The sequence below is a fragment of the Haliaeetus albicilla genome, chromosome 7 (genome assembly GCF_947461875.1).
Source record: "Haliaeetus albicilla chromosome 7, bHalAlb1.1, whole genome shotgun sequence".
NCBI classification, from domain to species: domain Eukaryota; kingdom Metazoa; phylum Chordata; class Aves; order Accipitriformes; family Accipitridae; genus Haliaeetus; species Haliaeetus albicilla.
In genome coordinates, this window is record NC_091489.1 from 2,520,076 (window position 1) to 2,547,955 (window position 27,880).

Genomic DNA, 27,880 nt, shown 5'->3' on the forward strand with positions numbered 1-27,880 from the left:
CTGTCCTGGTCTCCCCGGGGGGGGGGGGGGGAGCACCCCCACACGGGGCCCATGCAGCACCCCCGGCCAAGTGGGATAAATTAATGCATTAATTAAGGGTCCTGGGAGGAAGGGAGACAGGGTGTTAACTGGTCCCCAGTGCCCTGTGTCACCCCAGACCCCCCAAATCCAGGCAGGAGCACTGTCCCCCCGGTCACTCCGTGTCCCCATGTCCCCCCATGTCCCGGTCCCCTCCCATATCCCCACCCCTGCCAGCATTCCACAGCTCCAGCTGCTCCCGCGTCCCCCCCCATCCCTTCCCACCTCCCCACTCCCCCCCCCCAGTATCCCCCATCCCCACGTTCCCCCCCATCCCCGCCCTCTCTCCCCATCCCCAACCACGTTCCTTGTCCCCGCGTGTCCGGGACCCCGCGTGTCCCGCTCCCCGCCCCACGGCCCGCCCCATACCCGCTCCCCCCGCCCCGGTGGGGGCCGCCTCCGCCGGGGAAGGCGGAGCTCCCGGCGCGGAGCCGCTTCTTTGGATAAGAGGCGCGGGGCCACGGGGATGGGCAGGTGGAGAGCGTGAAGGCACCGGCAGCGCTACCGGCAGCAGCGGGGCAGGGCCGGCCCCCCCTTCCCCCCCCCCCCCCCGAAGGCACTTTTGGGGGCTTTCCGGGTGTTTGGGATTTTTTTTTTTTTCCTTCTTTTTTTTTCGCGTGTGTTTTTTTTTTTTGTGTGTGTGTCCCTTGGCTTTCCCAGGGCCGCCCCGGCTCCCCCCCACTCCCCCCCCCCCCCCCCAACCCATCCACCCACCCCCCCACCCACCCCTCTCCCTCGCCGCCGGCCATGGAGGGGGCGGCGGGAACCCGGCGAAGCGGGCACCGCTGAAAGGCTCCCGGCTCCGGGTCCCGGAGCCGCCGGTGGGACCCCCATGAGCGGCTGAGCGGGGCCGGTGCCCCCCACCCGTCCATGGGCGCGCTGGAGCCGGGCACCGGAGCCCCCCGCCCCGCCGCCCCCATGCTCAGCGGCACCGCCAGCTTCGTCAAGGAGCCACCGGGCCCCCGGGATGCCGTTTCTTCTTACTACGGTGATGGGGGGGGACCGGAACCGGGAGCCCCCCCGTTACCTTACGGAGCTCCCGGTGGTTTCGGTGGCCGGTTCCTTGGACCGTGCCCTCCTTACCGGGCACAGCCGCCTTCCGCCGCAGCTCCGGTCGAGGGTTACGCGGTGGAGAGTTACGCGGGTGCGGAGCTGTACACGGGTGCGGAGGGGGCTTACACCCCCGGGACCGCTCCGTTATGCCCCCGGACCGGACCACTCTGCGCCCTACCCGGGTACCGGGCGGCCGGGAAGGTGCAGGTGATGCTCAACAACTACCCGCTCTGGGCCAAGTTCCACAAGCACCAGACCGAGATGATCATCACCAAGCAGGGCAGGTGAGTCAGGGTACCTGGAGGGGGGGCACTGGTGGGGTACCGGGACAGAGACCGGCAGCGGTACCGGGATCCGCACGGGCATCGGGGAGCAGCGGGTTGGGAGTCTGGGCAGGGGCACTGGGGGTGCTGGGGTGGGCATGCTGGCAGTGAGGGTGCAGAGAAGGGTGTGGGACAGGCTGCGGGGGGGGCTGCAGGGTGGGCAGGGGGTGGCCGGCATGGTTGAGGGGCTGGAGGTTCCTGCCTTGTCTCCCCAAAGGGCTGGAGGTGTGGGGGGGATGTTTGTGGGGCTGGGGGTCCCCCTCTGCCCATGCAAGGGGAGGGGGGGGTGTGCAAGAGGGGTCCCCGTCCCTGCGGGTTTGGGGGTGATGTCTGTCTGTCTGTGCAAAGGAAAAAAGTAGGGGAGCGAAGTGGACTAGACACCCCACCCCACCCCCCCCCAGGTCTCATTTTCTAGCAAAGTTGAGGCTTCTTGGAAGGAGAAGGGGGTCTGAGGGGTGTCCCCGCTTGTATCAGGGTGGCAGAGGGGGGGTCCAGACCACCCGTGTCCGGGCAGGGTTTGTTGTGCCAGGAATCTCGAGGAGATGGTGCCGATGCCCGGGGCCTGGAGGCAGCGTTTATCTGCCCTCGACCCATGGGCCGGATCCAGAGCTCAACGCTGCAACAAGTAGTGAGAACCCGGTGCCTGCCGGGGCCCGGGAGGGTGCCAGCGGCCCTGGCCACCCCACGAGCACAGTGGGTGGGTGGGTGACACCCCCTCTACTTGCTGTCCTCCCTCCGGGATGGAAATCCCCCCCGCTGCTCCGTGGGGCAGGCAGAGGCCGGGTGCCCCCCCACGTGCCCAGGCAAGGGGAAGCGTTTCGGCAACGTCCTGGGTGCCGAAACAGCTGTCGGTGACACCGTGGCCGGGCGCTTGCTGTCCCCTCCGGGCTGCCTCCCACCTGGGGTGTTCACAGGCTGTGGGCTCCAGGGGCTGGAGAAGGGGCTGGGGGATATGGAGGGGGGGGGCTAAAATTCACCTCACCTCTGCCAACACCCCGGCTTGCAGGGTCTGGGGGGGACCGGGTGCGATACAGGCCCTGGGGGGGCCGTGGAGTTGCCCTGACTTGGAGCAAGGGGAGCCCAAAATGCTGGTGCCCACCCTGAGCCCATCCTTTAGTCCCACACTGGGGTGACGTGGGTGGGGGGGAGCCAGGCCCCGGGTTGTAGTTTGGGAGGTCTAAGTGGCGAGGAGGCGTATGTGAGCATGGTGGTGCTGGGCACGGGGCTCAGCCCCCTCCGGATTGGGCTCAGGGGCTGCGGCGGCTCCTGAAAATCCGTGGCGAGGGGGTGACGGGGCAGAGCACACCCGCTGTGTGTGGGGCAGCTGGCAGAGACCCCCCCCCTCCCCACTCTGCTGCCTCCATCCCCTCGCCCAGGGGGGGCTTTTTCTGCCCAGCTGGGCGTGGGGGCTGCCGGCAGCGATGCTCTGCACCCTCTCCTCTTCCCTCCCTCGGCCGAGACAGACGGTGTCACTTCGATGCTGAGACCAACCTGCTTAATGTGTTGGAAGTCTAAACGCGTTAGGGCCGCTTGGTTTATCACGGCCGTTCCCAGGCCTGCTCCCCCCGCCGGGCTCGGGGCCGCTCAGCAGCAAACCGGCACCATCACGGATGGGGATGACATGTCCCCAGCATGGGCCAAGGGGGTGGCAGGGGTGTTGGGCCCTCCAAATGGTTGTTTCTCGCCCACCATCATTCAAGTCGTAGAGGAACCCCCTGAAATTCGCCCCGTTGCTTTCCTCCTCCCTTCCCCAGCCGTCGTGGCAGGTGCTGGGGCAGTGCCCATCCCCGCTGCGTCAGAGCGGCTCAGGATCTGGTGGTGAGGGTCTGGAAACTGGGGTGCCCCCAGAGATCCTGTCCTCTCTGCCCCGCTGCACGTCTGAGTTCTCACACTGGCTCCCAGCCTTAAACCAGGCGATTTTGGGGCTCTTTTTCCAGCTCCGTCCTCCCCAACAGCTCTGCAGAGGGGCTGGGGGGGAGATGCTCTGTGCTGGGGGGGCTCATGGCCAACCCAGCTCCTGAGAGATGTCAAACTCAGAGCCACAAAACATCCGTTTCCCCCAAACCCGAGCTGCTTTTGCAAAAAATCTGTGTGCAGGGCAAGGCTGCAGCGGTGCTGAGACACAGGAAAAACCCAAAAGTGGGGGCTCGAGGGGGACGTGTGCCCCAAAGCAGGCACCCATCAGACTGGGGGAGTCTGGAGCAGGGCAGGGGATGTGTCCTGTCCCACTGGGGGTGCAGGCACCCCATCTTGCTGGGCTGCACTGGTCCCTCCTTGCCCGTGTCCCTGGGGCGCAGCCCCCCACATCCCCACGGAGAGGAGCTGAGGCCGGGTGGGAGACAGCAGCACTAGGGCGAACCTGTTCGGGTGCTGGGATTTACTGTGCTGGCACCTTTCTTGCCTTCTCCTGCCTCTCAACCCTGGCTCTGACATGCTGTTCCGTGCCATCCCATGCCGTCCCACGCCATCCCACGCTGTCCTGCGCCCACTCGTCCCCAGCAAAAATAATTTCCTGCCAGTTTCCCACGCAGGTCCCCATCCCTCCTCCGCCTCCCGCGCCTCTTGGGGCTCAGGCAGGGCAGGATTTCTGTGGAAACCCCCAAGGACTCACCATCACCCCGGCTGTGAAGGGCCCGGGGAATTCCTGCCATGGGTTTTTGCTGCGAAGCCGGGACTGGCTTTGCTTTTTAGGGGGGACACAGGGCCTGGCTTTGCATTTGGGGGGGACTCAGTGCTGCCTTTGGGGGAGGGCAGGGGCTGTCTTTGCTTTTTGGGACGCAAGGGATGGTATTGCCTTTGGAGAGGATGCTGGGGATGGCTTCGCACTTGGGGGACACAGGGGCTGGTGTTGCCTTTGCGGGGGGAAAAGGGGGACAGCTTTGGGGACACAACAGCTGGGTTTGCATTTGGCAAACGCGAGGGTTGGCTTTGGTTTGAGGGGTGCCAGGGGTGGCCGTGCATTTGGGGGAACGCAAGGGCTGGCTTTGCCTTTTCAGGAGGACTCGGGGATGGTTTGCCCAGTCTGGCAGCTGCTGTTCCCATGCAGGCTGGGCTGGGGGGACCCGGTGCCCAGTTGGCAGCTCTGCGGGGTTGGAAGCAGTGGTGCAGCCGTGCTGTGCCATGCAGCCATGTAGCTGCGCCATGCACCTATGCCGTGCTGTGCAATGCAGCCACGCAGCGCCGTGCAGCCGTGCCGTGTCACCGTGCCACGCTGAGGAGCCGTGCCGTGCAACTGTGCAGCTGTGCAACACAGCCACGTGGCACCATGCTACCGTGCCATGCATTGCCGTGCAGCCATGCCATGTCACCGTGCCATGTCGAGCGGCCGTGCCGTACAGCTGTGCCATGCAGCCATGCGGTTGGGGGCACAGGGGGGCAGGTGGAGCGCGGCGGGGGCCGCGCCGATCTCCCACGCGGCCGTGGTTCTTGCGGCCGCTTGGGCTGGGGCGTGTTGGGTTGCCACTGGGAGAGGAGGCGGCTCAGGAAGACGGCAGCCCCCTCGGTGTGCTGCCGGGGGTGCAGGCAGGGCTGGGTGGAAGGGGAACCACTGGTTTGGGGGGGGGCGGTTGTTGCATTCCTGGCCCCAGGCAGGTTTGCAGGCAGCTGGCCCCCAGATTTCACTTCCACCTGGGTTCATCCTGGTTCCCCTGTCCCTGCTCTCTGTGTCCCCGTGACCCCAAAATCCCCAGGGTCCCAGGTCACTTAGCGTCCTCTCGACACCCATGTCCTCTGGATGTGCCGGTGTGCCCCCACCTCCCCGTGTCCCCTGGCTCCCCTGCCCCATGGCCACACGCCTTGTCCCCCCTCCCAACACCCCAAGTCAAGGGGTTCATGCAAGGACAAACCTCAGGGCAGCCCGAGAGCTGAGAGCCCCTTCCAGAGGCTCCAGAAACAAACATGCAAAGGGTGCCCACCAGGTTTTGGGGTGCACAATGAGGGGGGGGTGAGCCGGCCGGGGCATCCTGCACCCCACCATGGCACCTCCCAAACCGCAAAGGCCAAACCCAGGGGAGCTAAGTCCTGCCTGAGCAGCAGCCCCAGGAGCTCGAGCGCTGGGGGATTTAAAAATAAATGCGAGGTGCGCATGGTTTCGGGTCTTACCCCCGCCCTCCCATGCCCCGGCCGAGCCCTGCGGTTTGCACCGCAGCAGCATTTGAGCTGTAACTCTCTCTCTCTGCTCCGCCGGCAGCGCGAGGCTCGGGGAGCCGGGGAACCGGCGGTGTCGGAGCGAGCAAGGTGCAAAAAAAAAAAACCAAAACAGAAAAAGCCTGTTTTCTTCCTCCCTGCTCCTTGCAGCAGCTCAGGGCTGGTGCAACACCCAGCCTGGCTGCTTGCCCCATGGGCAGCCATCAACCCCGGCTTGCCGGTGTGCCGGGAGCCGGTGCCAGCGAGGGCTTTGGCACCCTGAGCACGGCGGCAGCGAGGCAGCACCCTGCGAGAGCTCGGCGGGGGCTCGGAGGCAGCTCAGACCCTCGCTGCCGCCCTTTGATGTGGCTGCAATTTTTATCGGTGGCAGGAACCACCTTCCCTCGACACGGCCGTGTCTCGCTCGCTCCAGAGGAGATGTGAGCCCCGGGGGCTGCCCGCTTTTGGCACTCAAGCGGCAGGATGGGGTCTGCAAGGGCTTGGCCGGACCCTGGGGTACCCGGGATGCTCAGGGCCGCTGACCGTCCCAGCCCTGGGGAGCACATGTGCGTCTCCTCGCCATGAGCACTGCTTGCTTTTTTCTTTTTCTTTTTCTTTTTCTTCTCCCCTCTCTCTCACAAGGGCAATTTTGAGTCAGCGGCACCCGGCGCGGGCTGCATGCACTCTTTCCACTGCTTTTTGCATGCCTCTTCCCCGGTGCTGCCTGAGCCATGCTTCCTGCCAGTGCCACGGCCGATCCCCCACGCTCCTGCCCCAGCACCCGGAGCTGCATGCACTCCCGGCTCCAACCCCTCACTTTGCTCCTCACCCATGTTTTGGCCCTCCCGGCCCCCCCTGCGCTGGTACGCAGGGGCAGAAAGGTGGCCCCGGGGGGGACTCGGCTGAGCTCCCTGGTGCGGCAGCCCCCTTGGTGCATCGTGCCATCCCTGTCATGAGCTCACAGGTCTCTGCCTGGGAGCTGGTGGGAAACCCTGGTGGCACTGGGGTGGCTGGGAACTGCCAGGGCAGGCAGGACGCCCCCTTCCCTTGCTGGCAGGGTGGCAAAGTAACCCCCCCTCTCCCACCAGCCCCTGCCAGGGGTAAATCCTGATGGTGGGCAGCCCTGCTGCCGGCTCCATCCCTTGCTTCTGCTGGGATGATGGCCGGGCTGAGGTCAGCTCCGGGGAGCAGCCCACCCTCCCTGCCCAAACACCTGGGTTCCCTTCTAGCGCAGGAGGACGTGGAAGCCCCCAGCCCCACACAGGACCCCTCGGCCAGGCAAGGCTTTCTGGGGCCCTTTTGGAGAAGCCCTGGCACCCATTTTATAAGAAACACTGGCGCTTTGAGGAAATGGGGGGGGGGGGCAAAGCCAGCCCCTCACTGCCGCCGCCGGTTGCCCCCCACCCTCACCCACCGGGTACCCGCAGATGGGAAGCGGCACAGCCAAAGGAGGGAGGAAGAAGGGAGGAGAGAGGAAGGGGGCCGGGGGTGTCTGTGGGGGGGCTGCAGTCCCCCCCAGCCTTCTTCCCCCGGGGAGGGGGGGGTCAGGATGAATTCCCCCATCACCTCATGTGTATCTCACCCAGGCAGGGCTGGGAGGAGGGCTGAGGGCCCTCCGTGTCCCCCGTGTCGGTCTGTGCAGGGGGGGGTGTCTGTCCTGCTCTCCACCGGCGATGGCTCATTAACGCGGGTGACACTAACGGGGTGGCCGGGCAGCAGGGCCAGGGCTGCTGGTGGTGCCAGTGCTGGGGCTGGTTTCCATCTCCGGCTGCCAAAAGCCAAAACTCCAGCGGGTGCCGAAATACCGCGGTCGAAGAGCCGAGCTTTGCTTGTGGGGGGGCTGAACCAGCAACCCCAGCCACAGCTCAAGGGCCCATTGCAAACCCCAGCCGGCAATGGGGGCTACTGGGACCGGTGATGGAAAAGGAGGGACTGAACTTGGAGGGGATGGTGGGGGGAGTCAGATCTCTAATCCCAGGGCTGGGATTTGGGGTTGTCCCCCCGCCAAATGCAGGGGGACAGCGGGGGGCAGCCCCACAGGGGGTGGCAGGTGCAGCCCCCCCCGGGGCCGCAGGGTCCCCCCGGCCGTCCCATCCTGTCCCCTTCCTGCCCTTGGCGCAGGCTGGCGCCCAGCCCGAAATAGCAGCGGTGTTGGTTTCCGATCCGGAAGGTGCTTGGGGAGGGGGAGGAAGATGCCGGGGGGGGGGGATCGGCCCCGAGAGCATCCCCCCAGCTGCTGGGGTCAGTCAGCTTCTCATGGGCACCCAGCCGGGTGCAGGGCAGGGGTGGGGGGGCCCAGGCATCACATTGCCTCAGTTTCCCCATCTGCAAAGCAGAGCCGCCCCATCTCCACTCCCCCTCCCCAATTCCCCCATGCAGCCCTTTGCACCAGGGGTTGAGCCGAGGTTTGGGGGGGTGTTTGACAGTGTCTGTGCCTCTGTCCCTTCCCCAGGCGCATGTTCCCGTTCCTCAGCTTCAACCTCTCGGGGCTCAACCCCGTGGCCCACTACAGCGTCTGCGTGGACGTGGTGCTGGTGGACCAGCATCACTGGCGCTACCAGGGCGGCAAGTGGGTGCAGTGCGGCAAAGCCGAGGGCAACATGCCAGGTATGGCCCCCCGCCCCCCCATCCCCTTCCTCCTCCTCCTCACGGTGCAGGGGGTAACCCCATCCCTCCCCCCCCCAGGAAATCGCCTCTACCTGCACCCCGACTCGCCCAACACGGGTGCCCACTGGATGCGGCAGGAGGTCTCCTTCGGGAAGCTGAAGCTCACCAACAACAAGGGCGCATCCAACAACGTTGGCCAGGTAAGGGTCCCGCCACCCTGCCAGGCTGTGCCGGCTCCCCGCATGCCCCCATCCTGACCGCCTGCTGCCCCCCCAAACCCCGTCCCCCAGATGATCGTGCTGCAGTCGCTGCACAAGTACCAGCCCCGGCTACACGTGACGGAGGTGAAGGAGGGTGAGGGCGAGGATGCATACCCCTCCCCGCACACCCACACCTTCGCCTTCCCCGAGACCCAGTTCATCGCCGTCACAGCCTACCAGAATGCCGATGTGAGTACGAGACACTCTCCCTTTCCTTAGCATGGGGGTACCCCCCAAACAGCCCCCCTCCCAGAAGAACAGGAACCCCAGTACCACCCCCCCAGCATCCTCCCAAGGCCACAGAAACCACTGATACACTCCAGTGTCGCCCCAGCATCACAGCAATCCCAGTAACCCCCTGCCCAGAGCAGACCCTGGTAACCCCCCCAGCACCCTCTAAGGTCCCCAGCATCAGGGAAACCCCAAAGGCATCCCCCCAGCGCCCCCCCAAACCACCGCCAACACCCTTGTCCGCATCTCTGCCGCCCCCTCAGCATCCCAGCACACCCCCCCGCCAGTACCCCCTGCGTTCCCTTAGCATCCCAGCACCCTGCAATGCCCCCCACCAGCAAATCGCCCCAGTCCTCCTCCCCCAGCACAGCCTGGCCCCCCCTGCCCCGAGCTGTGCCTGAGCCCCATGGGTGCTGGGGTGGGCGTCCTGGGACAAGCAGGGGACTCCGGTGGGGTGGGGGCTGCTCAAGGGAAAAGGGATAGGGGGGACATCCCAGGGCGGGGCAGGCTGGCAGCAGCCCCAGCCCCCCAGCTCCATCTGTCGTCCCCCCCCAGATCACCCAGCTGAAGATTGACCACAACCCCTTCGCCAAAGGCTTTCGGGACAACTTTGACTCGTGAGTGTGTCCCCCCCCCTCCGCCCTCCCACCAGTCCCCCAAGCCCCAGCTGGCAAGAGGGCATCCCCCCCACTCCCACCCTGTGTCGTTCCCCCCCCCAGGATGTACACAGCCTCGGAGGGCGACCGCCTCACCCCATCTCCGCCAGAGGGTCCCGGCTGCCAGCAGCTCCTGCCAGCCCCCCGCTTCCAACCCTTCCTGCCCGAGCAGTACCCGCTGCCCCCCGGGCGCTTTTTTGGGGGGGAGCGGGGGGCTTCATTGCCCCTACCACCCAAGGACCCCCCACGCTGGTACTTCACCCCCCCACAGCCGCCCACCGCCACCGGGGCCTTGGAGTACGGTGGCTACGAAGCGGGGTACGGGGGGGCCAAGCTGGTGCCCTACGGGGTGAAACCCTTTGCCCTGCCACCCGCCCCCCACCCCTCCTTGTCCTACTACCCCGAGGGGCCGGGAGGTTTCGGGGCTGGGGGGGGCTGGAGCCCCGGGCAGTACGGCCCTAAGGGCAGCCCCGGAGCTCTGGGCTGGTACCGGGAGCCCCGGGAAGAAAAGGGGAAGGAGGCGGAGGGCTGGCCCCCCGAGCCCCCCGCCGCCACCTCGGGTGACTCCTCGGACTCGGGGCTGTACGAGTGCAAACGGCGGCGGGTGTCCCCGTACCCCTCCAGCGCCGAGAGCTCCCCCCCACCCCGCAACGGAGACCTCTACGACAAGGACCCGGGTGCCGACGGTGGCTACTATGGCTTCTACGGCAACTGAACGGCACTGGGTGGGGGGGGGGCTCAGACCCCCACCTCAGGCACCCCAAGGCCACAGGAGCTGGGTGCAAGGGGTCTTGGGTGTGTCCCCCCCCCCCTATTTAACACCCATATCCTGGGAAGACTTGAGTGGAGGGGGGGGGTGCTACAGCTAGACAATCAGCCGCCGGTGCCACCCCGGTAGGGCCGTGGGGGCAAGTGGGGAGAGGTTGGGGGGGGGGACGGTGCATTTTTTTTTTGTCGTCAGTGGTTTTTAAGGGGGGGGGTGTGGGTTAATGCTGAAGTATTTATTGAGCCCCCACGTGCCTGGCGTGGGGCTGGGGGCAGCAGCATATCTTGCAATAAAGGGGACGCTGTGGGGCACGGCTCTTCGCTCTCCTCTGTGGGAAGGTGGGAGGGAAACTGAGGCACCAGGGGGGCTAAGGGACTCGTTTGTCCCCCCACCCCTCACCAGGGGGGGAATCCAGGCATCCTCAGCGAGGAAGGGGGTCCTGAGCCCCAGGGCTGGTGCTGGGGAGAAGGAAGCTCTCTGCACACCCCAGCTCTTTGCAGTCTTTATTAGAGCAGCCCCTGTGCACAGCCTGGGGGGAGCCAGAGGGGTCTGCCCGCCCGCGGGCACCCCAGGGGCCCCTGCTGCGCCCCCCCCACAGTAAGCCAGGGACCCAGGCGTCCTGTGCCCCCAGGGCAGGGGGGCACCGCCAGCCCCTGCCCCCAAGTGTCCCAGCTAGCCCCGAGGCTCTGCCCCGGGTCAGGGGGAAGCACTACCTGTGCCCCCCCCCGCCTTTTATATCACAGTTTTGCTTAAACACTGACAAAAATGGCTAGGGGGTGGGCATTGCATCCCCAGTGCTGGGGGGGACCAGCCCCGCTGCTGGGCACCACTGCTGTGATGAGCTGGGGGGGGCCCAGTGCCCCATGGGGGTGGTCGCTACCAGAGCACCGCGCTGTCCAGGTGGGAGAAGCCGGGATCCAGGCGCAGCTTCCAGTAGGTGTTGTTGGTGACCCAGGACTCCTTGCCGTTGGCATCCGTCAGCCGCCTGGGGACAGTGTGGGGGGGTGTGTGTCACAGCTGGGGTGCCCTCAGGACCCCCGGGGGGGGTCTCCGCCCCCTATTCCCTGAGAACCCCGCATCCCCCTGAGCCACAGGGTGCCCCTGTGCCCCATTCATTGCCCCATACTCCAGCCCTGGGAGCCCCCCCCAGCTGCCCCCCCACACCCCATGCCGGACCTGAAGAAGCGAGCCTGGTGCGTGATGTTGTTCTCCTCCATGACGCGGCGTCGGTCCCGCTGCAGCTGCTCGATCTGGCGCTTCTGCGTCTCGGCCGCTGGCACGTTGCCTTCCTCCAGGTACCTGGTGGTGGAGGGAAAACGCACACGACATCACTGTAATGAGCTGGGCAGCCTCAGCGTTCCCCCCTCCCCGGTACCGGGGTGCTGCTCACCGCTGGTCGGGGCGCAGGCGGGTGTCGGTGGAAGGCAGGACCCGCCGCAGCTCGGGCGTGAGCTCGTTCAGCTCCAGGGCAAACTGGGTGAAGCCGTAGTTTCTCTCGTGGTCGCGGGGCATGGGGTCTGCGCAGGGGGAGAGGGGGCACAATGCTGAGACCCCCAGGGTGGGGTATCACCCCCCGCCCCCAGCACGGCCGCCGCCCCGGTCCTTACTGGCTCTCCAGACACACTGCCCTGGCGCAGGCCCGCGGTGCAGCCCCTCGTGCCACTTGCCGGCCAGGCGCTCCACCACCGTCCCGCTGCGGCTCAGCACGACCCCCTGCACCTCGTTGGCCCCCGCGCCCCAGTACCGTGCCTGCGGCCACAGGGGGGGGGGGGGGGCTGGGTGGGGTGGGTGGGGCAAGGGCGGGGCCGTTGGGAAAAGGCGGGGCCCTGAGTAAGGGGCGGAGTCATTGGGAAAGGGTGGGGCCCTGAGGGAGGGGTGGAGGTACTGGGAAAGGGTGGGGCCACTGGGAGAGGGTGGGGCCCTGAGTGAGGGGCAGGGCCATTGGGAAAGGGTGGTGTCCTGAGTGAGGGGAGGGGGGTACTGGAAAAGAGTGGGGTCCTGAGTGAGGGGCAAAGTCATTGGGAAAGGGTGGGGTCATTCAGAAAGGGTGGGGCCCTGAGTGAGGGGTGGGAGTACTGGGAAAGGGCGGGGCCATGAGCAATGGGGTGGAGTCATTGGCAAAGGGTGGGGCCCTAAGTGGAGGTGGGGCCACTGGAAAAAGGGCAGGGCTATTAGGAAAGGGTGGGGCCATTGGAGAAGGGTGGGGCCAGGTAAAGGGCGGGGCAACAACATGCAATGTTTAGGTAAGCATGTGGGTGAGGGGGGCGGGGCCACATCTGAAGGGGTAGGGCCAGGCAACAGTGATGCCATGGAGGGCGGAGTCAGGAGCAGAGGGAAGGGTGGAGCTATGGGATGGGCAGAGCCCAGGGACTAAAGGGCAGGGCTGGGGAGGGGCTAGGGGCAGGGAGTAGGCTGCAAGAGGTGGAGGCGGGGCAGGGTGGGGCAGGGCGGGGCAGGGCGCACCTTGCAGAAGGTGATCTTGCAGTGGTAGGAGGCGTCGCGGGTGTTGCGGATCAGCACCTCCCCGTAGTGCTCGATCCAGCGGGGGCCGCTGAGGACGTTGTGGATGCACGTCGTCACCTTGTTCCACTCGAAGTGGTCCCCGGTCCTGCGGGCACCGCCGCACCGTCGGCTGGGGGAGGGGGGGCAGGGCGGTGCCCTGGGGGGTGGGTGGCGGGGCGGGGGGGGCCACCTGCCGGGGCCGGGGTCTCACCTGGGCAGCTGGACGTTGACGGTGCCCATGGGGACGATCTCCAGGGACTTGCCCCAGAATTTGTTCTTCCACCTCATGTCTGGGGGGGCGGGGGGGGGGGGCGGTGGGAGGAGGTGAGACCCCCCCGGCCCCCTCGCTTGTGTGTGTCTCCCCCCCCACCCCAACACCCTCTTCAGCACCCACCTTGCCAGAAGACGAAGTTGTCAGACTCGGCGTGGCAGGCGGAGATGGGGGGGTGGTGGCAAACCTGGGAGACAAAAAAAAGGGACACACCACCGCCCCATCTGGCTCCATTCCCCCCCCCGCTTTCCCCGTCCGCCCCTTTTCCCCGTCCCCACCTGCTCGCTGATGAAACGGAACCCACGGTCAGGCCGCACGCACTCGTAGGTCTCGCCCAGCACCGGGTTGAAGGGTTTGCTGCCCGCCCGGTAGTAGGTGGAGGCGTAGGCGGACACGGCGAAGGCGGCCACGTAAACCTGTCACCGCAGCCACCGCACCGCTGACACCGCGCCGGGGGCGGGGCGCCGCCGCGCTCCGCCCCCTCGGGGGGGCGTGGCGCTCATAGGCCCCTCCTCCTCATCCCCGGTGGGTGTGGTTCCCCTCGGTCACGCCCGTTGTGGGCGTGGCCTCTCCGCCGTCGCGCATCCCCGTGCCCCCAGACCCACCGTGTCCCCTGAGCCCCCCCCTCCACGCTCCCACATGTCCCAGGAGCCCCCCCCCGTATCCCCCAGCCTCCCCCGTGTCCTCCACCTCCCCCCGTGTCCCCTGAGCCCCCCCCGCTCCCACATGGCCCAGGACCCCCACGTGTCCCCCAGCCTCCCCCGTGTCCCCTGAGCCCCCCCCCGTGTCCCCGGCCCTGCATCCCCCCCGCTCCCACATGTCCCAGGACCCCCACGTGTCCCGAACCCCCCCCACCTTCCCCAAACCTCCCACCATCCCGAGCCTCCCCGTAACCCCCACGTCCCCCGCGCCCTCGACTTCCCCATGCCCCCCTGCTCTGCCTCTGAGTCCCTCGTGTCCCCCGACACCCCGTCCCCCCCCAAAATCTCACCAGGCGCTGGCGGGGGTCGCGGGCGCGACTGGCGCGGTCCAGCAGCGCGCTGTACTCCAGCTCCTCGCAGAGCCGCTGGAGCGTGTTGAGCGGTTCGTTGAGTTGTACGGGCAACGCCACGCGGGACAGATCCTTCCCCACGCTGCTCCGCAAGAGACCCCACAAACTCACGTCTCCCGGGGGGGCGGGGGGGGCGGGCAGGCAGCTACGTCGCCGTAGATCCGGGCCCGGTAATTCAAGCGGTGACGGTTCCACCGGAATCCCCGGACCCTCTGCTCCTGCCGGGTAGCGGGCAATGGGGCTGAGACCCCCCCCCACCAGCCCCCGGGCCGATCACCGGTGCCCCCCCCCACCTTGCTGTACCTGTCGGGGGGCGACCCGGCCCCCCCGGTTCAGCCGTGTCCTCGCAGGCGCTGGTGGTGGCCTCACTGATGCACGACTCGTCGTCCGAAGGCTGGGGATGCGTGGGGGACCGTCGGTGGCTTTGGGGGTCCCGGGTTGGGGGGGTGGGGTGGTGTCTGGGGGTTACCCCACCGGAGGAGGGGTTGTACCGGGCAGGGTCCCCCCCTCCCCGGGAGGATGGGACAAGAGCTGGGTACCTGGGATGGGCTGGGGGTGGGGGGCAGGATGGGGAGGGGGTAGGGGGAGTTGGGGGGGGGGCTTAGAGACTGCGGAGACCCTGAGCGCCCAGAGTGGGGGGGCTGCAGGGGGTTGGGGGGGACGTGGGGACCAGGGGAGATACAGGGGCTGGGGGGGATACGGGGAGCCGGGGGGGCTGCTCCCAGGCTGGCTAACGGGGAGCAGATGGGGGAGAGAGAAGGGAGAGATGAACCCACAGAAACAAGGGGAAGGGGATGGCGGGGGGGGAGGGTGTCTGCAGAGCACCCCCCCCACTGTCAGGAGACCCCCCGGCCCTGGCCCCACCTCGTTCTCAGAGGAGCTGGCGGAGAGGAAGACCTCGCAGGCGTCGAAGAATTCGGTGTGCGAGTCGGCCAGCGAGACGATGCTGCGGTTGGAGAGCTGCTGCTCCCGGCCTTTGGCCGGCAGTGCGTCCAGCTGCGGGGACAGCCACCGCCTCAGCCCCCTGCTCTGGGAGGGGGGGCCACCTGGACGCCCACCCACCCACCCAACCCCATCCCAGCCCCGCCCTGACCTCGTCGGGGTGCAGCGAGGCGAAGGAGTCCAGGGTGGTGTCGGAGGAGACGGAGAGGGAGTGGAAGCGGCGCAGGGCAGCCTGCAGAGGCAGGGGGAGGCTGAGCTGAGCCCCCCGCCCCTAGCCTGTCCCCTTCAGCCAGCACGGGGCTGACAGAGAGGGGGGGGATCACCCCGCTGCTGCCTGGGCACCCAGCACCAGGCTGAGACCCTGCGAACTCACTGCACCCACCGGCACCCCAACGGCAACAACCCCCAGGCCCTGGTGGGACCCAAAGCTGGGGGCAGCCCTGCTTGGCTCCCCCCCACCCCCCAGCAGTCTCTCACCCCGGCGTTGCCGGCACTTCCCGGGCGCGGGGTTGAGCGTTGTCGGTCCAGCGCCTGCCGCATCTCCTCCAGACGGGCCCTCTCAGCCGTCAGCGCAGCTACCACGCTGCTGAGCGAGCCGTGCACTGCCGGGAGAGACGGGGCAGGCGGTCGGGCACCCGACCACCCGCCCTGCCACCACCAGGACCCCCGGCGAGGCTCAGCACCCCCTTGCTCCATCCCACCTTTCTGGGCCAGGACCCAGAAGCTCCTCTGCAGCTGGCTGTACTCGGGGGGGAGGCTGAAGGGCAGCTGGCTCTGGGACGGCTCCAGGTAGCGCGAGAGGTTGGGGACGGAGCCGTGCAGGCGGCCCACCTTGGGGGGGGGGGATATGGGGGTCAGCGGGGTCGCAGGGGGCTCCGTCCCTGGGCAGTGGCTCAGCCAGCGGCCGCCAGAGTTTGGCAGGACACCCGCTCCTCCTCACCCTGCCGATAGTGTCATCCTTGGCGAAGCTTTGGGTGCACCAGATCTTGGTGGTCCTCCTGCCCTTCTTTGGCCTCTCCGCAGCGGCCGAGGGCTGTAAGCAAGAGGAGGGGGCTGGTGCCGGACCCTGCACAGGAAGGGGGAGGCTGCCATGCTGGGCGATGCTCAGCTCCCGTGCCCGCCGCTGTCCCGCTTACCTGACTGCCGGAGATGAGAGGGGCCGAGGGGATGCGGTGCAGGGCCTCCAGGCTCTGCAGCATGCCAGTCAGCTCCTGCAGCTTCGCCTGGCACTCCGACAGCTCTGCGACGGGCACAGAATGAGCCCGGTCAGGGATAGGGGATAGGGTATCCCCTCCATCCCATTCATCCCTTCCCGTCCTGCTCACCAGCCGAGCAGCGCTCCAGCCCCTCGCTGTCCTTCAGCCAGGCGTTCACCTTGTCCCGGGAGCTGGCGAGGGTGGAGAGGGCAGGGGCACTGCCCGAGGGCAGGATCCGTGTCCACTGGCCCTGCAGCAGGGGAGAAGGGGCACCAACGGGGCTGCCATCAGGAGCCCCGTGCCCCGACACTGCTTTGCAACATCACCCCGAGGTGTCACCCACCTGCGCGTTGGTGGGGGTCCTCCCCATGGGACCCCCCCTGGGGCAGGGCTCGGGCCTCTCGCCCTGGTGATGGGAGCAGAGGCTGCTCACCCAGCTGGCAAAGAGCTCTGGGGACTTGATCTGTGGGACAGGGGCAAGTTGGGGGGGGACATGACCCAATGTCCCCAGCCACGTCCAAGTCCCAGCCCCGGCTCCAGCCCCCACCATCACCTTGAGGTGGTAGATGTTCTCCTCCGTGTCTAGGTCAACCCGCTGCGCCTTCTTGTTGACAGACATGACGGACTGACGGATGTCGATGGCTCCATGCAGTTTGCCCTTGAGGACCTGGGGGAGCCCAGAGATGCCTGTCAGGGCGAAGACCCCCTTCCTCATGGTGGCCATGGGGTCTTCCCCACCCTGAGCCCACGGGGAGGCTGCATGGATGCAGCCCAGCCCCACACTCACGTCCTGGCGTGTGGTGGCATATTTCAGGATGCCATTTTCCAGCACGAAGTACCTCTGGGAACAGAGAGGGACGATTGTTGCGGACGGGGGTGGGCAGAGACCGGTCCCTCCAGCCCCCCTATCCGGGGGCCCAAATCACCCCAGGGCTGGGCACGGCACCCAGGACTGGCCGGGTGCTGGCTCGCAGTGCTGGCTCTGCCCGTTACCTTGTGCCAGCCCTTTAGGGGCCATTTTCTCTTCTTGAGCAAGTACCCCTCATGCCGCTGCGGCTCCTGGCCCGGGCTGCCCTGCGTCCGCGGCTCCTCCACCACCTCCCAGCTCTCCGAGCCCTGCGGGGACAGGGGTCAGCATTGGGGTCCCTCGGCACCAGGGGTACTGGGGTGCTCCCTGCCTTGTCCCCAGCCAGGGACCCCCAGGGGATGGGGCATCTCTATCACCCTTCCTAAAGTGGGGTGAAGCCCCCCGAGGCCTCATGGTACCCCAGGCCAGCCTGCGTGCACCACTAGGATCCCGCTCAGCGGCCCCCCCCAAGCCCGGAGCCCCCCAACCTGCTGAACGCTGCTGTGCTTGGAAGACACGGTGCTGTTGGAGCGCGACAGGGCCCTTTTTGGAGAGGACGAGTCCTTCTCGTGGCTGCCCATGGCTGGCAAGCAGAGAGGGAGGGGGGGACCAGGCCAAGCCCCCCCTCCCGTCCCTGCTGTGGGACTGGAGGTCCGACCTCGGCTGTCACAGCCTGGGCAGTGGGTGCCACTGTGAGGAATGGATGCCACGTCAGGGAGCCCATGGAGGGCATCACCCACCCTGCCCGCAGGTTTCCTGCACTGCCAGACACCTTCATCCATCCCTTCCCTCACTGGGACGAGGGGTGGGGGGGGGGGATCCTCCTGCCCCCCCAGGAGCAGGGAGCCTCACACATGACTGCGTCTGGGACCCAGAAGCTTCTGCGCAAGACGAAGCCTTCGACCCACCCAGCCTTATCTCGCTGCCTCCATCGCCCGGCCCTTGCCTGCCCGCCACCCGCCTCGGCGGGTCCAGAGTCCATCCCTGCCGCCCCGCTCTATCACCCCGAGGACTCGGTGCCGTGGGACAACCCCGCGGCGGGCACAGCCAGGAGAGCGACCCGGGGTACAGGCGTCGGGATCAGCCCTGGTCCGTCCCAGCACCCCAGAGGCAGGCCATGCTCCCTCCCAGTAAGGTGTTCCCTTTGCCCTTCTCAATTACAGGAGGGGGAAACTGAGGCACGGGGAAGCCCCCCCCGTGCACCTTGCGGGTATCCAGGCATCCTGGCTGGGTCTTGGGATAACCCCGGGACGGCGGCCAAGCCCCAGCACCGGTAACCGCCTCACCGATAACCACAGCACCACAGCTCGCCCCCCCCCCCGACCCTCCCCAGCTTGACAGAGAGCGCAGAGCCCCCCCACGGGTGTTACCGGGGAGCAGGACTGACCCCCCACCGACACGGGAGCGGGGCTGGGCCAGTTCCCCCGGGGGTCCCCAGCTGCCCCGTCTGCCCCCACCGGGGGGTTGGGCACAAAGCCCGACCCGGCGCCCCCCCCCTCCTCGTCCCTGCGTGGGGTAAAGCCCATCCCCGTGTCTCCCCGCCTGCCCCACGCAGGTGTCAACCCCCCCACCGGAGCAGCGGGCTGCAGGGGCCGGATCCGGTTCCCGGGGTCCTGGCGAAGGGGGGGGGGGGCGCGGGGCTGGAGGCCCCCCCCCCACCTCCAGCACCCAGACCCCGGTGCTCACCTGGGCGGGCGGCTGGCGGGCAGCCGGGGCCGGTCGCATCCTGCCCGGCGGCTGCAGGAACCGGAACACGGAAGGAGGCGGAGGCGGCGGGCCGGAGCCGCTCGGCTCTGCCCCCTGCACCGTGGAGGACCGGAGACTTCTAGCACCGGTGGCCCGCTGGGGTACCGGGATTCCCCCCCGCGTCCCGAACACGGACAGAACCGGAGCCCCTGCCCCGGTATCCCGGTGGCGGGATGGCTCCTCTCCCGCAGGGAGCAGGGGGGTTTCTCCCCCAGGCGGTGCCTGCTCCCCCCTGGCCAGCCCCAGCTCACCGGATCTGCCCACCCGGGGCAGGGGTACCCCCGGGAAAGGCACGACCCCACGGGGGTCCCTGGGCCCCCCCTCACCCTGGGATTTCCCTCATCCACACCCCCTCCCCAGCACCACTCTGCCCTCTGCTCCAGGAGAGCCCCAGAGCAGCTCCCCACCTCTCCCCACAGCATCAAGGGGTAGGAACCCCCCACTCGCCGCCCCCAAATCCAAGACGAGGCCTCCGGCATCTCCACCACCACGCTTTAATGGACAGGACAGCGATCTCGCAGACACAGCTCGGTCAGCGCTGCCAGACTCCCCATCACTGACCCCGTTCCAGAGGGCGCGGCGGCTTGGAGCACCCAACATCCTCCCCGCCACGCTCTGCCTCCTCCAGCTGATCCCAGCGAGCCTCCGACTGCGGCTCCACAGCATCCAAAATGCAGCCGGGACATTCTCAGGTGCCATGGGTGCGGGGAGCAAAGGGAAGGGCCAGGGCTCCCCGAAGAGGCTGGTGATGCGGCAGGACCCTCAGTCCCACCGCTGGCTGCCCACCCGGGGCCAAACCTTCGATCCCTGACCCACCCCCCCTGCCCGACCGCAGCCGGTGAAGGAGCAGACTCCTGGCCAACACACAGGGCCCAGGGGGGTCCAGTGTCAGTGAGCCCCCAAGCTCTGGGCAGGAGCGGACTCATCCGGGCTTCCCATCTCCCCAGCCTGCAGCCGGCGGATGTGCTCATCCAGGAGAGCCGTGAGGTGTGCGGAGCCGCCCTGGAGCAGGGAGGACGTCTGGGAGGGCAGGAGGGCCAGGGCACCCACCATCTGCCCCTGGGAGGCCTCCAGCGAGGGCAGCTTGGCGAAGTTCTCCACTCCCTGCCTGCTCAGGATGGTGCTGTCGATGCAGGCGCCTGGAAGAAAGGAGCGGAGCTGAGGACGGGAGGTGGGGTGCCAGAACCAGAGCCCTTTCGTCTTCCACAGGCACACGAGGAAAGGCTTGCTTCTGCAGGCAGGACTTCCACCCCTCGCCATCCATCCCTTCATTTTAACGGACACAACAGCGATCCAGCAGACGCAGCTCCGTTAGCGTGGACCATGCCAGAGGAAGTACCTCTCCCCAACGCCGGATGAGAGCCCCGAGCTCGACACCAGCTAACGGGGATGCAGGAGAAGTTCTCACCCAGAAGGTTGATCTGCGGCACTCCTTTCAGCACCCGCAGCATCTCCTTCACCTTCGTTTCCGGGCTCACCAGCAGGATATTGCGCGCCACAAAGAGAGGGAGGAGATTCTTGTACTTGGACTGTGACAGCATGGGTCTGATAATCTGGGGGAGACAGCTCTTAAAATGCAGCTTTCCACCCCAACAGGCACCACGTGGTCGTTCCCAGCACTCATGTGCCTTCCCCCACCCCAGCCACAGCGGGATCTGCCCCAGCAGCTCTGCCCCTACCTCGTTCAGGACGAATTTGACCTCAATGTTGTGTTTCCGGAGGTAGTGTTTCATCAGCACCATGTCCTCACCAGGCATGGAGTTGTACTGACACACGGCAATCATCCGATTGTCCCGGAACACCTCCTCCACCTGCCGCCGTAACAGCCGGGCGTAACCGTTGTCCTGAGGAAGGGAGGGAGCAGTGATGGGCCGCAGGGGCAGGGGCTGCCACCTCCCCCAACTCTGACCCTGCAAATGGACCTACTGCCGTGCGATGCTGCCACGGATGGGGAACTCACCTGGTTTCCAGCACTTGGATTACCAGCTGGGGCATCTCCCAGCCACCCACAACATGAAGAAAAGGGACAGCAAACACCCCTGAAAGCTCTCGGCCAGGCTAAGGGCGGGGCAGGGCTGTCCTGGAGATCTGGAGCCGCGGACCCCCCATTAAATCCGCAGAGGAAAACACACCCACGAGGCGTGCAAAGCCACTCGGTTTCCTCGGACACTGAGGCCCCACAGCCGCACACTCACAACGGCCACACGCCAGAAAATTACCTCCTCGACTTTCTCTTTTCTGGGGGCCAGGCAGCGCGGTGGGATGGCCGGTCGCGGAGCCAGGTATTCGGTCACGGCCATCAGCTTCTGGCGCTGGAAGTGCATGGCCTTCCAGTGCCGGGTGACCGCCTTGGAGCCGTGGCGGACGAGCTGCAAGGCGGGCAGCCAGCCTGCGGAGAGGGGGGCACAAAGGCAGCGCTCAGCGCCGGCGCCAGGGCCCCGGAGTCCCCGGAGGAGCGGGTAAGGACAGGCCGAACCGCATGCACGCCCTCCCCCGCTAGGCCACCTCCCGGCATCGCCGCCCGCCCCTCCCCGAGCCCCGCAGAGGCACCCAACCCCGGTGAGGAGCCCCTCACCCCGCCGCCATGGCGCGCCTCCTCCCCTCAGCGCCGCCATCTTTGCCGCGGGAGCGCAAAGGCTTGTGGGGAGGTGGCGGACCCGCGGCGCGCATGCGCAGAAAGTTCTGGCGGTGCCGGCACTGGAGGGGGTGACAGCACCCTCCGCCCCGCCCCTTCCGGCGCCGCCCGTCTCCTAGCAACGGGCACGCTGCGGCCTGCGCCCCCACCGGCCCCCGGGTCCCGCCTGAGCCCGGCCCCGGCCCCGGTCCTGGCCCGGGGGTCTCTGTGCCCCCCAGCTCGGGGTGCCCGGTGACACACGCCCCCCCCCCCCCCCCACCTCCGTCCCCAGCCCGAGGATCCCAGCCCCATGGTCCCGCCAGGCCCTGGGGTCTCTCTGCCCCACCTGGGAGTCCCAGCGCTGATCCCCCCCAGTCCGGCAGTCCCATCCCCACCGACCCCCCCAGCCCGCAGGTTTCTGCCCCCCATCGCCTCAGCACCCTTCCCCTTGCAGAGAGCAGTGGGGCCGGCCCAGCCCCCGCGACACACCCACCCAAGGGCCCAAGGAAGGGACAAAGACTCAGGACAGCCCCCCATCATGGCTGGGCAGGGGGAGACCCTGCCTGGGGGTGAGTAAACCGTTGCGGGGCCTGCTTACGTGCGTCAGCCTGGGACGGTACAGGGAGCCGGACCCTGCTGACCTGAGCCCCGTCACCTTGGGTTTCCCACAGGCCGTGAGCAGACGTCCCCGGGGGTGACCCTCACCGACAGCCTCATCGCCATGAGGAACCTGCCTCGCGTGGTGGAGCCCCGGCACCCAGAGAGCCGGTGAGAATCTGCACAGAGCCCACCTTCACCACCCAGGCTGGCAGGGAGGGGTCTGTGGGCACAAAGGACACCCCGAGCACCCCCCTTCCTCTAGATCCATGGAGCTGCTGTCCCCCTCGACCATCCGCTTGGACCGGGAGAACATCTGTGCTATCGGGAGGCTCCAGAGCCTGCAGGAGATTCACAGCCTCTACCTGCAGCAGGTAAGGTACTATGGCAGGTGCGGGGCAGTGGAGATCAGCCCTAGTCCTGGGGGTAAAGGCCACCTCAGGGGGGACCACAAACACCCCAAGTTCTGCTCCAGGGTTTGCCTCCCTGCATGGCCAGAGGCACTGGCAGCACTCCCCTCTGATGACAATGTCGCAGATGGAGTTTGAGTGAGGGTCTGGCATCAGACATTTGGTGTTTTTCAAACCCACATGAAGAGCCTTAGGGTCCTCCTGAACTCTGCCAGGCTCTCTGTGCCATCGCAGCCCATACTCTTTCCATAAAGTTCCCGTGGCAATGGTGCGACATCCTGTTGCCCGTGTGAGGCTGGAGCAATCCTGGGGTGCTTCCAAAATCTGGTTTTTATGCAGTAGAAAAACGTGTTGCTTTTTTTTTTCTTCCAGAACCAAATTGAGAAGATTGAGAATCTGGGCTGCTTTCCCAACCTGCGGTACGGGCAGCTTCTGCCCCCAAGGAGATCTTTTTCCATGGTCAGAGGAGAGTGGGGCTCCCTCCTTCCCTTGGCAGAGCCAGGGGGGGTTCGAGTTGCAGCCCCTGACAGCCTGGTGCTGCTGGCTCTGACCCTGGGGGCTGTGGCGTCCCCCCCACCTCACACCGCTGCCCTCCCTGTGCTCTGCAGGTTCCTCTCCCTGGCTGGAAACCGCATCCGCAGAGTGGAGAACTTGCAGACCCTGCGACACCTGCGTGTCCTGGACTTGTCCCACAACCAGATACAGACGCTTGACCCAGGTGGGAGGCAGGAATGGGTCCAGACGTGGTCTGGGTCTGCCCGAGAAGTGCCTTGGGTACCGGAGAAATGCCGGCAGACCCTTGCTCCAGGCTTTGCCAGGGCCTCTGACCCTCAGGTCCCAACCAAAGCCCCAGCAGAGCCACCCTGGGGCTGGCCTGCGTGTTCCAGCATGACAACAGAGGAGCTCTGTGGCCAGGTTTGAGCCATCCCTTCTGCTGGCAGACTCCAGGTGTCTGCTTCCACCTTGTGTCCTGCTTCGGCAGAACACTTCAGTGGCTCAGATCAGACTTGGGGATTTCAACCTCATGGCAAAGCTGCTCCAGCCCTGACAAGCCTTCGTGCGTCTTTCAGTTGGCTCCTCCCGTGGGTGATTTTTGGCAGAAGAGGGAGGGACAGAGGGATAATATCTCCCTCCCTTCCTCTGTAGTGTTGCTGTTGTCGCACCAGGCCCTCTGCTTGCAGACAGGGGTGAGAAAGGGAACAGTGATGGCCTGGGAAGGGGAAAACCCTCAGTTTTCACATGGGAGTATGTGCGATACACGTTCCCACCCTCCCTGCCTCAGTTTCCTCACCTGTGAGGGTGTCACCTCAGGAGTGGGTGAAGAGCTGCAGGAGATGGGAGGCACGGGGGTTTGGCAGAGAGGGGGGCTCAGGTCCCACCTCAGCACCTTTCTGCCTTCCCTTTGGTCTCTGCAGATGAGCTGCCCCGCAGCCTCCGTCTCCTCGACTTAACGGGAAACGAATGCACCCACCAGGATGGATACAGGTTGGTCAGGGGAGGCTGCGGGGGAGAGCAAGTCCCCCAAACCGCAGAAGCCCTTCAGCAGGGTACAGCCCCCCCCAAATATCAAATGCAGCATGAGCCCCCCACCCAAACCCCAGAAAACTGAATCTCTGCCTTCTGTCCCGGCCAGTCTGTGGGGTGGGCTGCATGGAGCAGTGCCAGGGGGTGTGGTGCTGGGGGGGCACAGTGCCGGGGGTTCGGTACCACCCCGAAGCACTCCCAGCCCCGAGGTCATGCTGCATGGCAGTGGAACGTCTGCTCTTCCTTTGGTGTTTGCAGAGAGCTGGTGGTGGGAGCCCTGCCCCACCTCCTGCAGCTGGACGCCCAGCATGTCCGTGGCAGTGTGGGTGAGGAAAAGGAGGAAGGAGGCTCTTCCAGCAGTGAGGATGAAGACGACGAGTCGCCCTCTGAGCCGAGCGGCCCTTTCACTGCAGGCAAAGGTGCCCAGACTGAAGCAGGACACGTTGCACGCTTGGGGGTTAAGCAGGCCGGTCCCTCTGTCCCCAAGGGTGAGAGGAGTGGCAGGGAGCTCCGGTGGCCATGCCAGGTCTCCTGTAATTCTCCTCCCTCCCTCCGTCCCTGGCAGATTTCTTCGCAGATCTGCACCGGGAGCTGGCCGGGCGCTCGCGGCGGAGGCAGAGGGAGGCCCTGGAGGAACACCAGACCCGTCTGGAAGAGCTGGAGGAGCTGCAGGAGTGTCGGGGTCTGCTGCTGCCTCCTGCACAGCTGAGCCCAGGCCGGGAGGGAGCAGCCTGCATCACGACCCCAGGACCCAGGCGGTCTCAGCCCTGTCCCCAAGCGAAACTGGGGACGTGGCTGCCACCCCTGCCGGGACCTGGTGGGCAGCACACCTGCCTGCAGCCCCAGCAAGCTCCTGGCAGGAGCCAGCCCCGGACTAAGGCTCTGGAGAAGGAGACTCGCACCAAAGGAGCAAAAAATAGGCAGTTACCCCGAATACCCCACACCAGCATGGCACCACATGGTTGGGATTAAAGCCTCTTTATTCCTACACCAATCCGTCTGTCTGCCACAGAGCCCCCAGCCCCACAGCCAGCCCCAGAGGGGCTGGGCACAGGCAGTTCTGCCTAATGGTGGGAAAAGACATGCCGGGCTGCGGGCAGGACTCCAAATCCCACTCTGCGTCCCTCTCCTTTCCACTGCATCTGCATTTCAGGCCACAGCCACCCCTCAAAAGTGCCAATTCCTTCAGGACAAGTTAGGGGGCTGGAGGCTCCGCACCCTCAGGCGGGGCTGGAGACACCGGTCAAGCCATTCCCCACCACGCCATCAGCGGCAGATCTGTGGCGGGAGGAGGCAAGGAGCTGGGGCCGGGCATCGGGAAGGTTTTCTCATTCCCTATCCAGGAGCAATGCCGCAGGGGGTGCCGAGTCCACCCACCTGCATGGGGTTTATGTGTAAAACTTCATCTCTGCCTCCACGCAGTCAAAGAAGAGGTCGGCCAGCTCCTCTGGGCGGGGGGCCACCGTTCCCCCCAGCAGCGCGTTCATCCCCTCCAGGCCCTGCTTCTCCAGGTCCCACAGCGTCTGCAGGAGCTTCTGGCCCCGCTCCTGCAGGTGTCGAAGAGGGAGGAGAGCTGACACTGGGCACCCTCAGGGAATTCGACAGCCTCCCACATCACCGGGGGCAGAGTGAGGGTCCCGGGGCAGCGGTGGCTGGGGAAGGGTCTGCGGTACCTGGTCCCTCTCCATCAGCTCCAGTGCCGCCTGATGCCGGCGGTAGAGCTCGTGCCGCCGATCGACCGTGCTCTGGAAGCGTGGGATCTGCTTGGCGGGGTCGTCGCGGAAGGTGGGAGATCTCACCTGCGGCGTGGGCTTGAGGCCGGCAACGAAGACGAAGGGCTTGAAGACGGACCTGCCAGAGAGGAGTACCAGGGCCCTGGGGCCGGCCAGCACAAGGACAAGATGCTGCTCCCTGGGGACACTCAGCCCGGGGCACGGCTCTGCCTCGTCCCCGTCACCCCCAGAGTAGGGCTGTCCCCCCCGGTGTCCTCACCTGGAGGGGTCAGGGGTGGCCGTGAAGAAGTGGACGCAGGGCAAGGTGGGGTCTTGGGGCAGAACAGACACCATGCTGCCTGCCGTGCGGAACCCCTCCGAGTCCACGCAGATCCCGCTGGCCTTGTCCCGCAGGATGGCCATGAATGTCTCCGCCGTGATGTGACCTGGTGGGTGAGGCAGAGCCACGTCACCACCGGCAGCTCAGCCACAGCTGCTGTGGCCACGGGGAGTGGGGAGATGCCAGGGCGAGCCATTGGTGGCCATCCCTGTCCCCGTCCCCACCTGCATGCTGCCGCAGCAGCTCCTTGCCGGCGTGGTAGCGGGCCTTGGCAGCCTCCATGCGAGCAGGCTGGTGCGTCAGGGAGAAGACCTCGGCGAAGCTGAACTCGCCATCCCCGCTCCACCAGCCCTGGCTGCGGGCTCGCTGCCGCAGCCCCGCGTGCTCAGCCGTGATCTCCCTCCCAATGCTGAGCTGGTTGGAGATGTTGCGGCTGCCCTCTGCGAAGGCCGGAGGGGGGGTCAGGTTGGAGGGGACAAAGGGCTCCCTGTCCTCCCAGTACAACCAGAGCCCGCTCACCTCGGATCTGCTGGGCTGCCCAGTACCGGCCAGCCGTCTCCAGCACCCAGGCCTCGATGCGGTCAGCCAGCAGGAAGGTGTTGTGGTAGACGAAGGGGACCGGCTCCTCCTTGCAGCTCCCACCCTGGCCGTAGCGCTCCAGCAATGCCACCATCACCTCCAGGGCCTCCCGGGCAGAGCTGCCCCGCTCCAAACCCAGCCTGCCGCGCCGGCAGCACCCCGTCGGCCAGTGGTGGGTGACGGCACAGGGTGTCCGGGGCAGGGGACACACACGACACTGTCCTCACCTCACCAGGTCCATCCCCAGCAGCGCCTCATCCTCCCCCAGGGGCTCACGGGTCCAGACGCCCTCATTGCCCACACAGACACCGTGTTCGTTGGCACCCATCTCGGCACCCCACAGCCAGGCGGGACGGCTCAGCACCACCGCGTGGGTTCTCTCTGCCTGCTCGATCTCCAGGTAGGTGCACTGTCGGGGGGGGGGGGGGGGACGGGGACAGAGAGGGGCTGAGCTGAGACCTGGCGCACTCGGTGCACCGTCCCCCATGGCCGGCTCGGCTTTGTCACGGTCTTACCTGGACTTTGTCCCCGGGCTGGTGGACGGCAGCAGGGACGTAGACAACCTCCTGGACCTCGTGACGCGGCCGGTCAGCGTTTTTGCCGAAGATGACGACGGGCGCCGCGGTGTGCGGCGGCAGCGCCACGAAGCAGTCGCAGGATGAGGGAGCGGGATCCCACTCCGCCATCCTAAACCGGGCGGAGGGGACGGGGTGGGGGGGTGGGGGGGGCACCGAAGGGTATGTCACCCCCTTGTCCCTGTCCTGGATGTGTCCCCCAGGGTCCCTTTGGGGCTGGGGAGACGACGGGGGGTTTTGGGGGACGCGGCTGGGGGGATGACATGGTCCCTGGATCTGGGGGGACACACACATCAGAAACCGGGGGGGGCACCTCCCGCCCCGGCACCCCGCAGCTCTGCACCGACCGGAGCCGTCCGCCCGCGCAGCCCCAGTAACCGGGACCCCTTGCACCGACCGCGGACGGGACCCCCGCTTCCCGGGACACCCCCCCCCGCCGAAATCTCCTTCCCGAGAGACACCCCCACCCCCGCGTCCCGGCCCCACGGACCTGCCGCTCCTCCCGCACCGCCGCCACCGCCCGGTTCCGCCGTCCCGTCCCGTTCCGTCCCGTCCCGACGGCGGCGCCCCGTGGCCGGAGGCCGCACGGCGGCAGCGAGCGGGGACCGGCACCGGCACCGGCACCTCCGTGGGGCCGGGAGTGGGGGGGGACTGGAGCCCAGTGGAGCCCGGGGACGGGGGTCCCAGGACCCACCCCCCCACACCCCACCGTGGGGCAAGGACGGGGGATTCGGGTATGAGGTGGGGGAGGAAGAGTCCCCCGTGGGCAGCATCCCCCGTGGGCAGCACCCCACTCGGCACGCCCGCCCCGCGGTATGCAGGCAGACCTGCCGGGCAGCACCCTGCCCACGGCAAGGGGGGGGACCCTGGGTGTC

The 27,880-nt window shown here is 67.0% G+C and overlaps 5 protein-coding genes across 9 annotated transcripts; 2 read left to right on the forward strand and 3 right to left on the reverse strand.

Annotated features, from left to right (window-relative positions):
- The first annotated feature begins 836 nt into the window (after positions 1–836).
- Positions 837–10,171, forward strand: TBX21 (T-box transcription factor 21). Its single transcript, XM_069786144.1, has 6 exons — positions 837–1,415; positions 8,032–8,186; positions 8,265–8,386; positions 8,477–8,635; positions 9,233–9,294; positions 9,397–10,171. The coding sequence occupies exons 1-6, from the start codon at positions 949–951 to the stop codon at positions 10,046–10,048; spliced, it is 1,617 nt and encodes a 538-aa protein (XP_069642245.1). The 5' UTR covers positions 837–948; the 3' UTR covers positions 10,049–10,171.
- A 419-nt stretch (positions 10,172–10,590) lies between these two features.
- OSBPL7 (oxysterol binding protein like 7) lies at positions 10,591–18,663 on the reverse strand. 4 transcript variants are annotated; one of them, XM_069786479.1, is made up of 23 exons: positions 18,595–18,663; positions 17,397–17,598; positions 17,055–17,177; positions 16,849–16,902; positions 16,615–16,728; positions 16,405–16,524; positions 16,191–16,311; positions 16,002–16,105; positions 15,806–15,898; positions 15,567–15,696; positions 15,343–15,467; positions 15,017–15,097; positions 14,788–14,919; positions 14,227–14,317; positions 13,864–14,141; positions 13,151–13,288; positions 12,996–13,059; positions 12,813–12,891; positions 12,563–12,707; positions 11,707–11,848; positions 11,490–11,616; positions 11,276–11,398; positions 10,591–11,084 (listed from the first exon to the last, which is right to left on the reverse strand). In XM_069786479.1, exons 2-23 carry the CDS (start codon positions 17,487–17,489, stop codon positions 10,976–10,978), a joined length of 2,586 nt encoding a protein of 861 aa, XP_069642580.1. In that variant the 5' UTR covers positions 17,490–17,598; positions 18,595–18,663; the 3' UTR covers positions 10,591–10,975. The 4 variants fall into 4 exon arrangements, 3 of the variants coding, with proteins under 3 accessions (XP_069642580.1, XP_069642578.1, XP_069642581.1); XM_069786477.1 differs by having other exon boundaries at positions 13,864–14,135; positions 18,595–18,642; XR_011325315.1 differs by lacking the exons at positions 10,591–11,084; positions 11,707–11,848 and having other exon boundaries at positions 18,595–18,642.
- A 469-nt stretch (positions 18,664–19,132) lies between these two features.
- MRPL10 (mitochondrial ribosomal protein L10) lies at positions 19,133–21,310 on the reverse strand. Its single transcript, XM_069786481.1, has 5 exons — positions 21,230–21,310; positions 20,874–21,043; positions 20,334–20,498; positions 20,063–20,207; positions 19,133–19,793 (listed from the first exon to the last, which is right to left on the reverse strand). The coding sequence occupies exons 1-5, from the start codon at positions 21,267–21,269 to the stop codon at positions 19,543–19,545; spliced, it is 771 nt and encodes a 256-aa protein (XP_069642582.1). The 5' UTR covers positions 21,270–21,310; the 3' UTR covers positions 19,133–19,542.
- A 92-nt stretch (positions 21,311–21,402) lies between these two features.
- Positions 21,403–24,771, forward strand: LRRC46 (leucine rich repeat containing 46). The gene is made up of 8 exons (XM_069786484.1): positions 21,403–21,837; positions 21,940–22,036; positions 22,131–22,239; positions 22,648–22,694; positions 22,884–22,993; positions 23,691–23,760; positions 24,058–24,218; positions 24,365–24,771. Exons 1-8 carry the CDS (start codon positions 21,579–21,581, stop codon positions 24,769–24,771), a joined length of 1,260 nt encoding a protein of 419 aa, XP_069642585.1. The 5' UTR covers positions 21,403–21,578.
- Positions 24,762–27,558, reverse strand: SCRN2 (secernin 2). Of its 2 annotated transcripts, XM_069786483.1 has the most exons (9): positions 27,496–27,558; positions 26,946–27,117; positions 26,658–26,839; positions 26,371–26,570; positions 26,076–26,291; positions 25,792–25,957; positions 25,473–25,650; positions 25,177–25,346; positions 24,762–25,077 (listed from the first exon to the last, which is right to left on the reverse strand). In XM_069786483.1, exons 2-8 carry the CDS (start codon positions 27,114–27,116, stop codon positions 25,188–25,190), a joined length of 1,272 nt encoding a protein of 423 aa, XP_069642584.1. In that variant the 5' UTR covers position 27,117; positions 27,496–27,558; the 3' UTR covers positions 24,762–25,077; positions 25,177–25,187. The 2 variants fall into 2 exon arrangements, with proteins under 2 accessions (XP_069642584.1, XP_069642583.1); XM_069786482.1 differs by having other exon boundaries at positions 24,762–25,346.
- Positions 27,559–27,880: the final 322 nt, after the last annotated feature.

What these genes read in the sequence shown, in the direction of transcription:
- TBX21 (XM_069786144.1), top strand. Translation starts at nt 949, where the DNA reads ATGGGCGCGCTGGAGCCGGGCACCGGAGCCCCCCGCCCCGCCGCCCCC. An exon ending in ATCATCACCAAGCAGGGCAG is followed by an intron (nt 1,416 to 8,031) that starts GTGAGTCAGGGT and finishes TCCCTTCCCCAG; the next exon opens with GCGCATGTTCCCGTTCCTCA. An exon ending in CATCCAACAACGTTGGCCAG is followed by an intron (nt 8,387 to 8,476) that starts GTAAGGGTCCCG and finishes CCCGTCCCCCAG; the next exon opens with ATGATCGTGCTGCAGTCGCT.
- OSBPL7 (XM_069786479.1), bottom strand. Translation starts at nt 17,489, where the DNA reads ATGGGCAGCCACGAGAAGGACTCGTCCTCTCCAAAAAGGGCCCTGTCG. An exon ending in GCGACCCCCGCCAGCGCCTG is followed by an intron (nt 13,289 to 13,863) that starts GTGAGATTTTGG and finishes CTGCGGTGACAG; the next exon opens with GTTTACGTGGCCGCCTTCGC. An exon ending in CGCCTGCGCCCCGACCAGCG is followed by an intron (nt 11,399 to 11,489) that starts GTGAGCAGCACC and finishes CTCCACCACCAG; the next exon opens with GTACCTGGAGGAAGGCAACG.
- MRPL10 (XM_069786481.1), bottom strand. Translation starts at nt 21,269, where the DNA reads ATGGCGGCGCTGAGGGGAGGAGGCGCGCCATGGCGGCGGG. An exon ending in GAAAAGAGAAAGTCGAGGAG is followed by an intron (nt 20,499 to 20,873) that starts GTAATTTTCTGG and finishes TCCCTTCCTCAG; the next exon opens with GACAACGGTTACGCCCGGCT. An exon ending in GCCGCAGATCAACCTTCTGG is followed by an intron (nt 19,794 to 20,062) that starts GTGAGAACTTCT and finishes CCTTTCTTCCAG; the next exon opens with GCGCCTGCATCGACAGCACC.
- LRRC46 (XM_069786484.1), top strand. Translation starts at nt 21,579, where the DNA reads ATGGTCCCGCCAGGCCCTGGGGTCTCTCTGCCCCACCTGGGAGTCCCA. An exon ending in GGGGGAGACCCTGCCTGGGG is followed by an intron (nt 21,838 to 21,939) that starts GTGAGTAAACCG and finishes GGTTTCCCACAG; the next exon opens with GCCGTGAGCAGACGTCCCCG. An exon ending in GGCTGCTTTCCCAACCTGCG is followed by an intron (nt 22,695 to 22,883) that starts GTACGGGCAGCT and finishes TGTGCTCTGCAG; the next exon opens with GTTCCTCTCCCTGGCTGGAA.
- SCRN2 (XM_069786483.1), bottom strand. Translation starts at nt 27,116, where the DNA reads ATGGCGGAGTGGGATCCCGCTCCCTCATCCTGCGACTGCTTCGTGGCG. An exon ending in GGCAGCCCAGCAGATCCGAG is followed by an intron (nt 26,292 to 26,370) that starts GTGAGCGGGCTC and finishes CGGCCTTCGCAG; the next exon opens with AGGGCAGCCGCAACATCTCC. An exon ending in AGCTGATGGAGAGGGACCAG is followed by an intron (nt 25,347 to 25,472) that starts GTACCGCAGACC and finishes CGACACCTGCAG; the next exon opens with GAGCGGGGCCAGAAGCTCCT.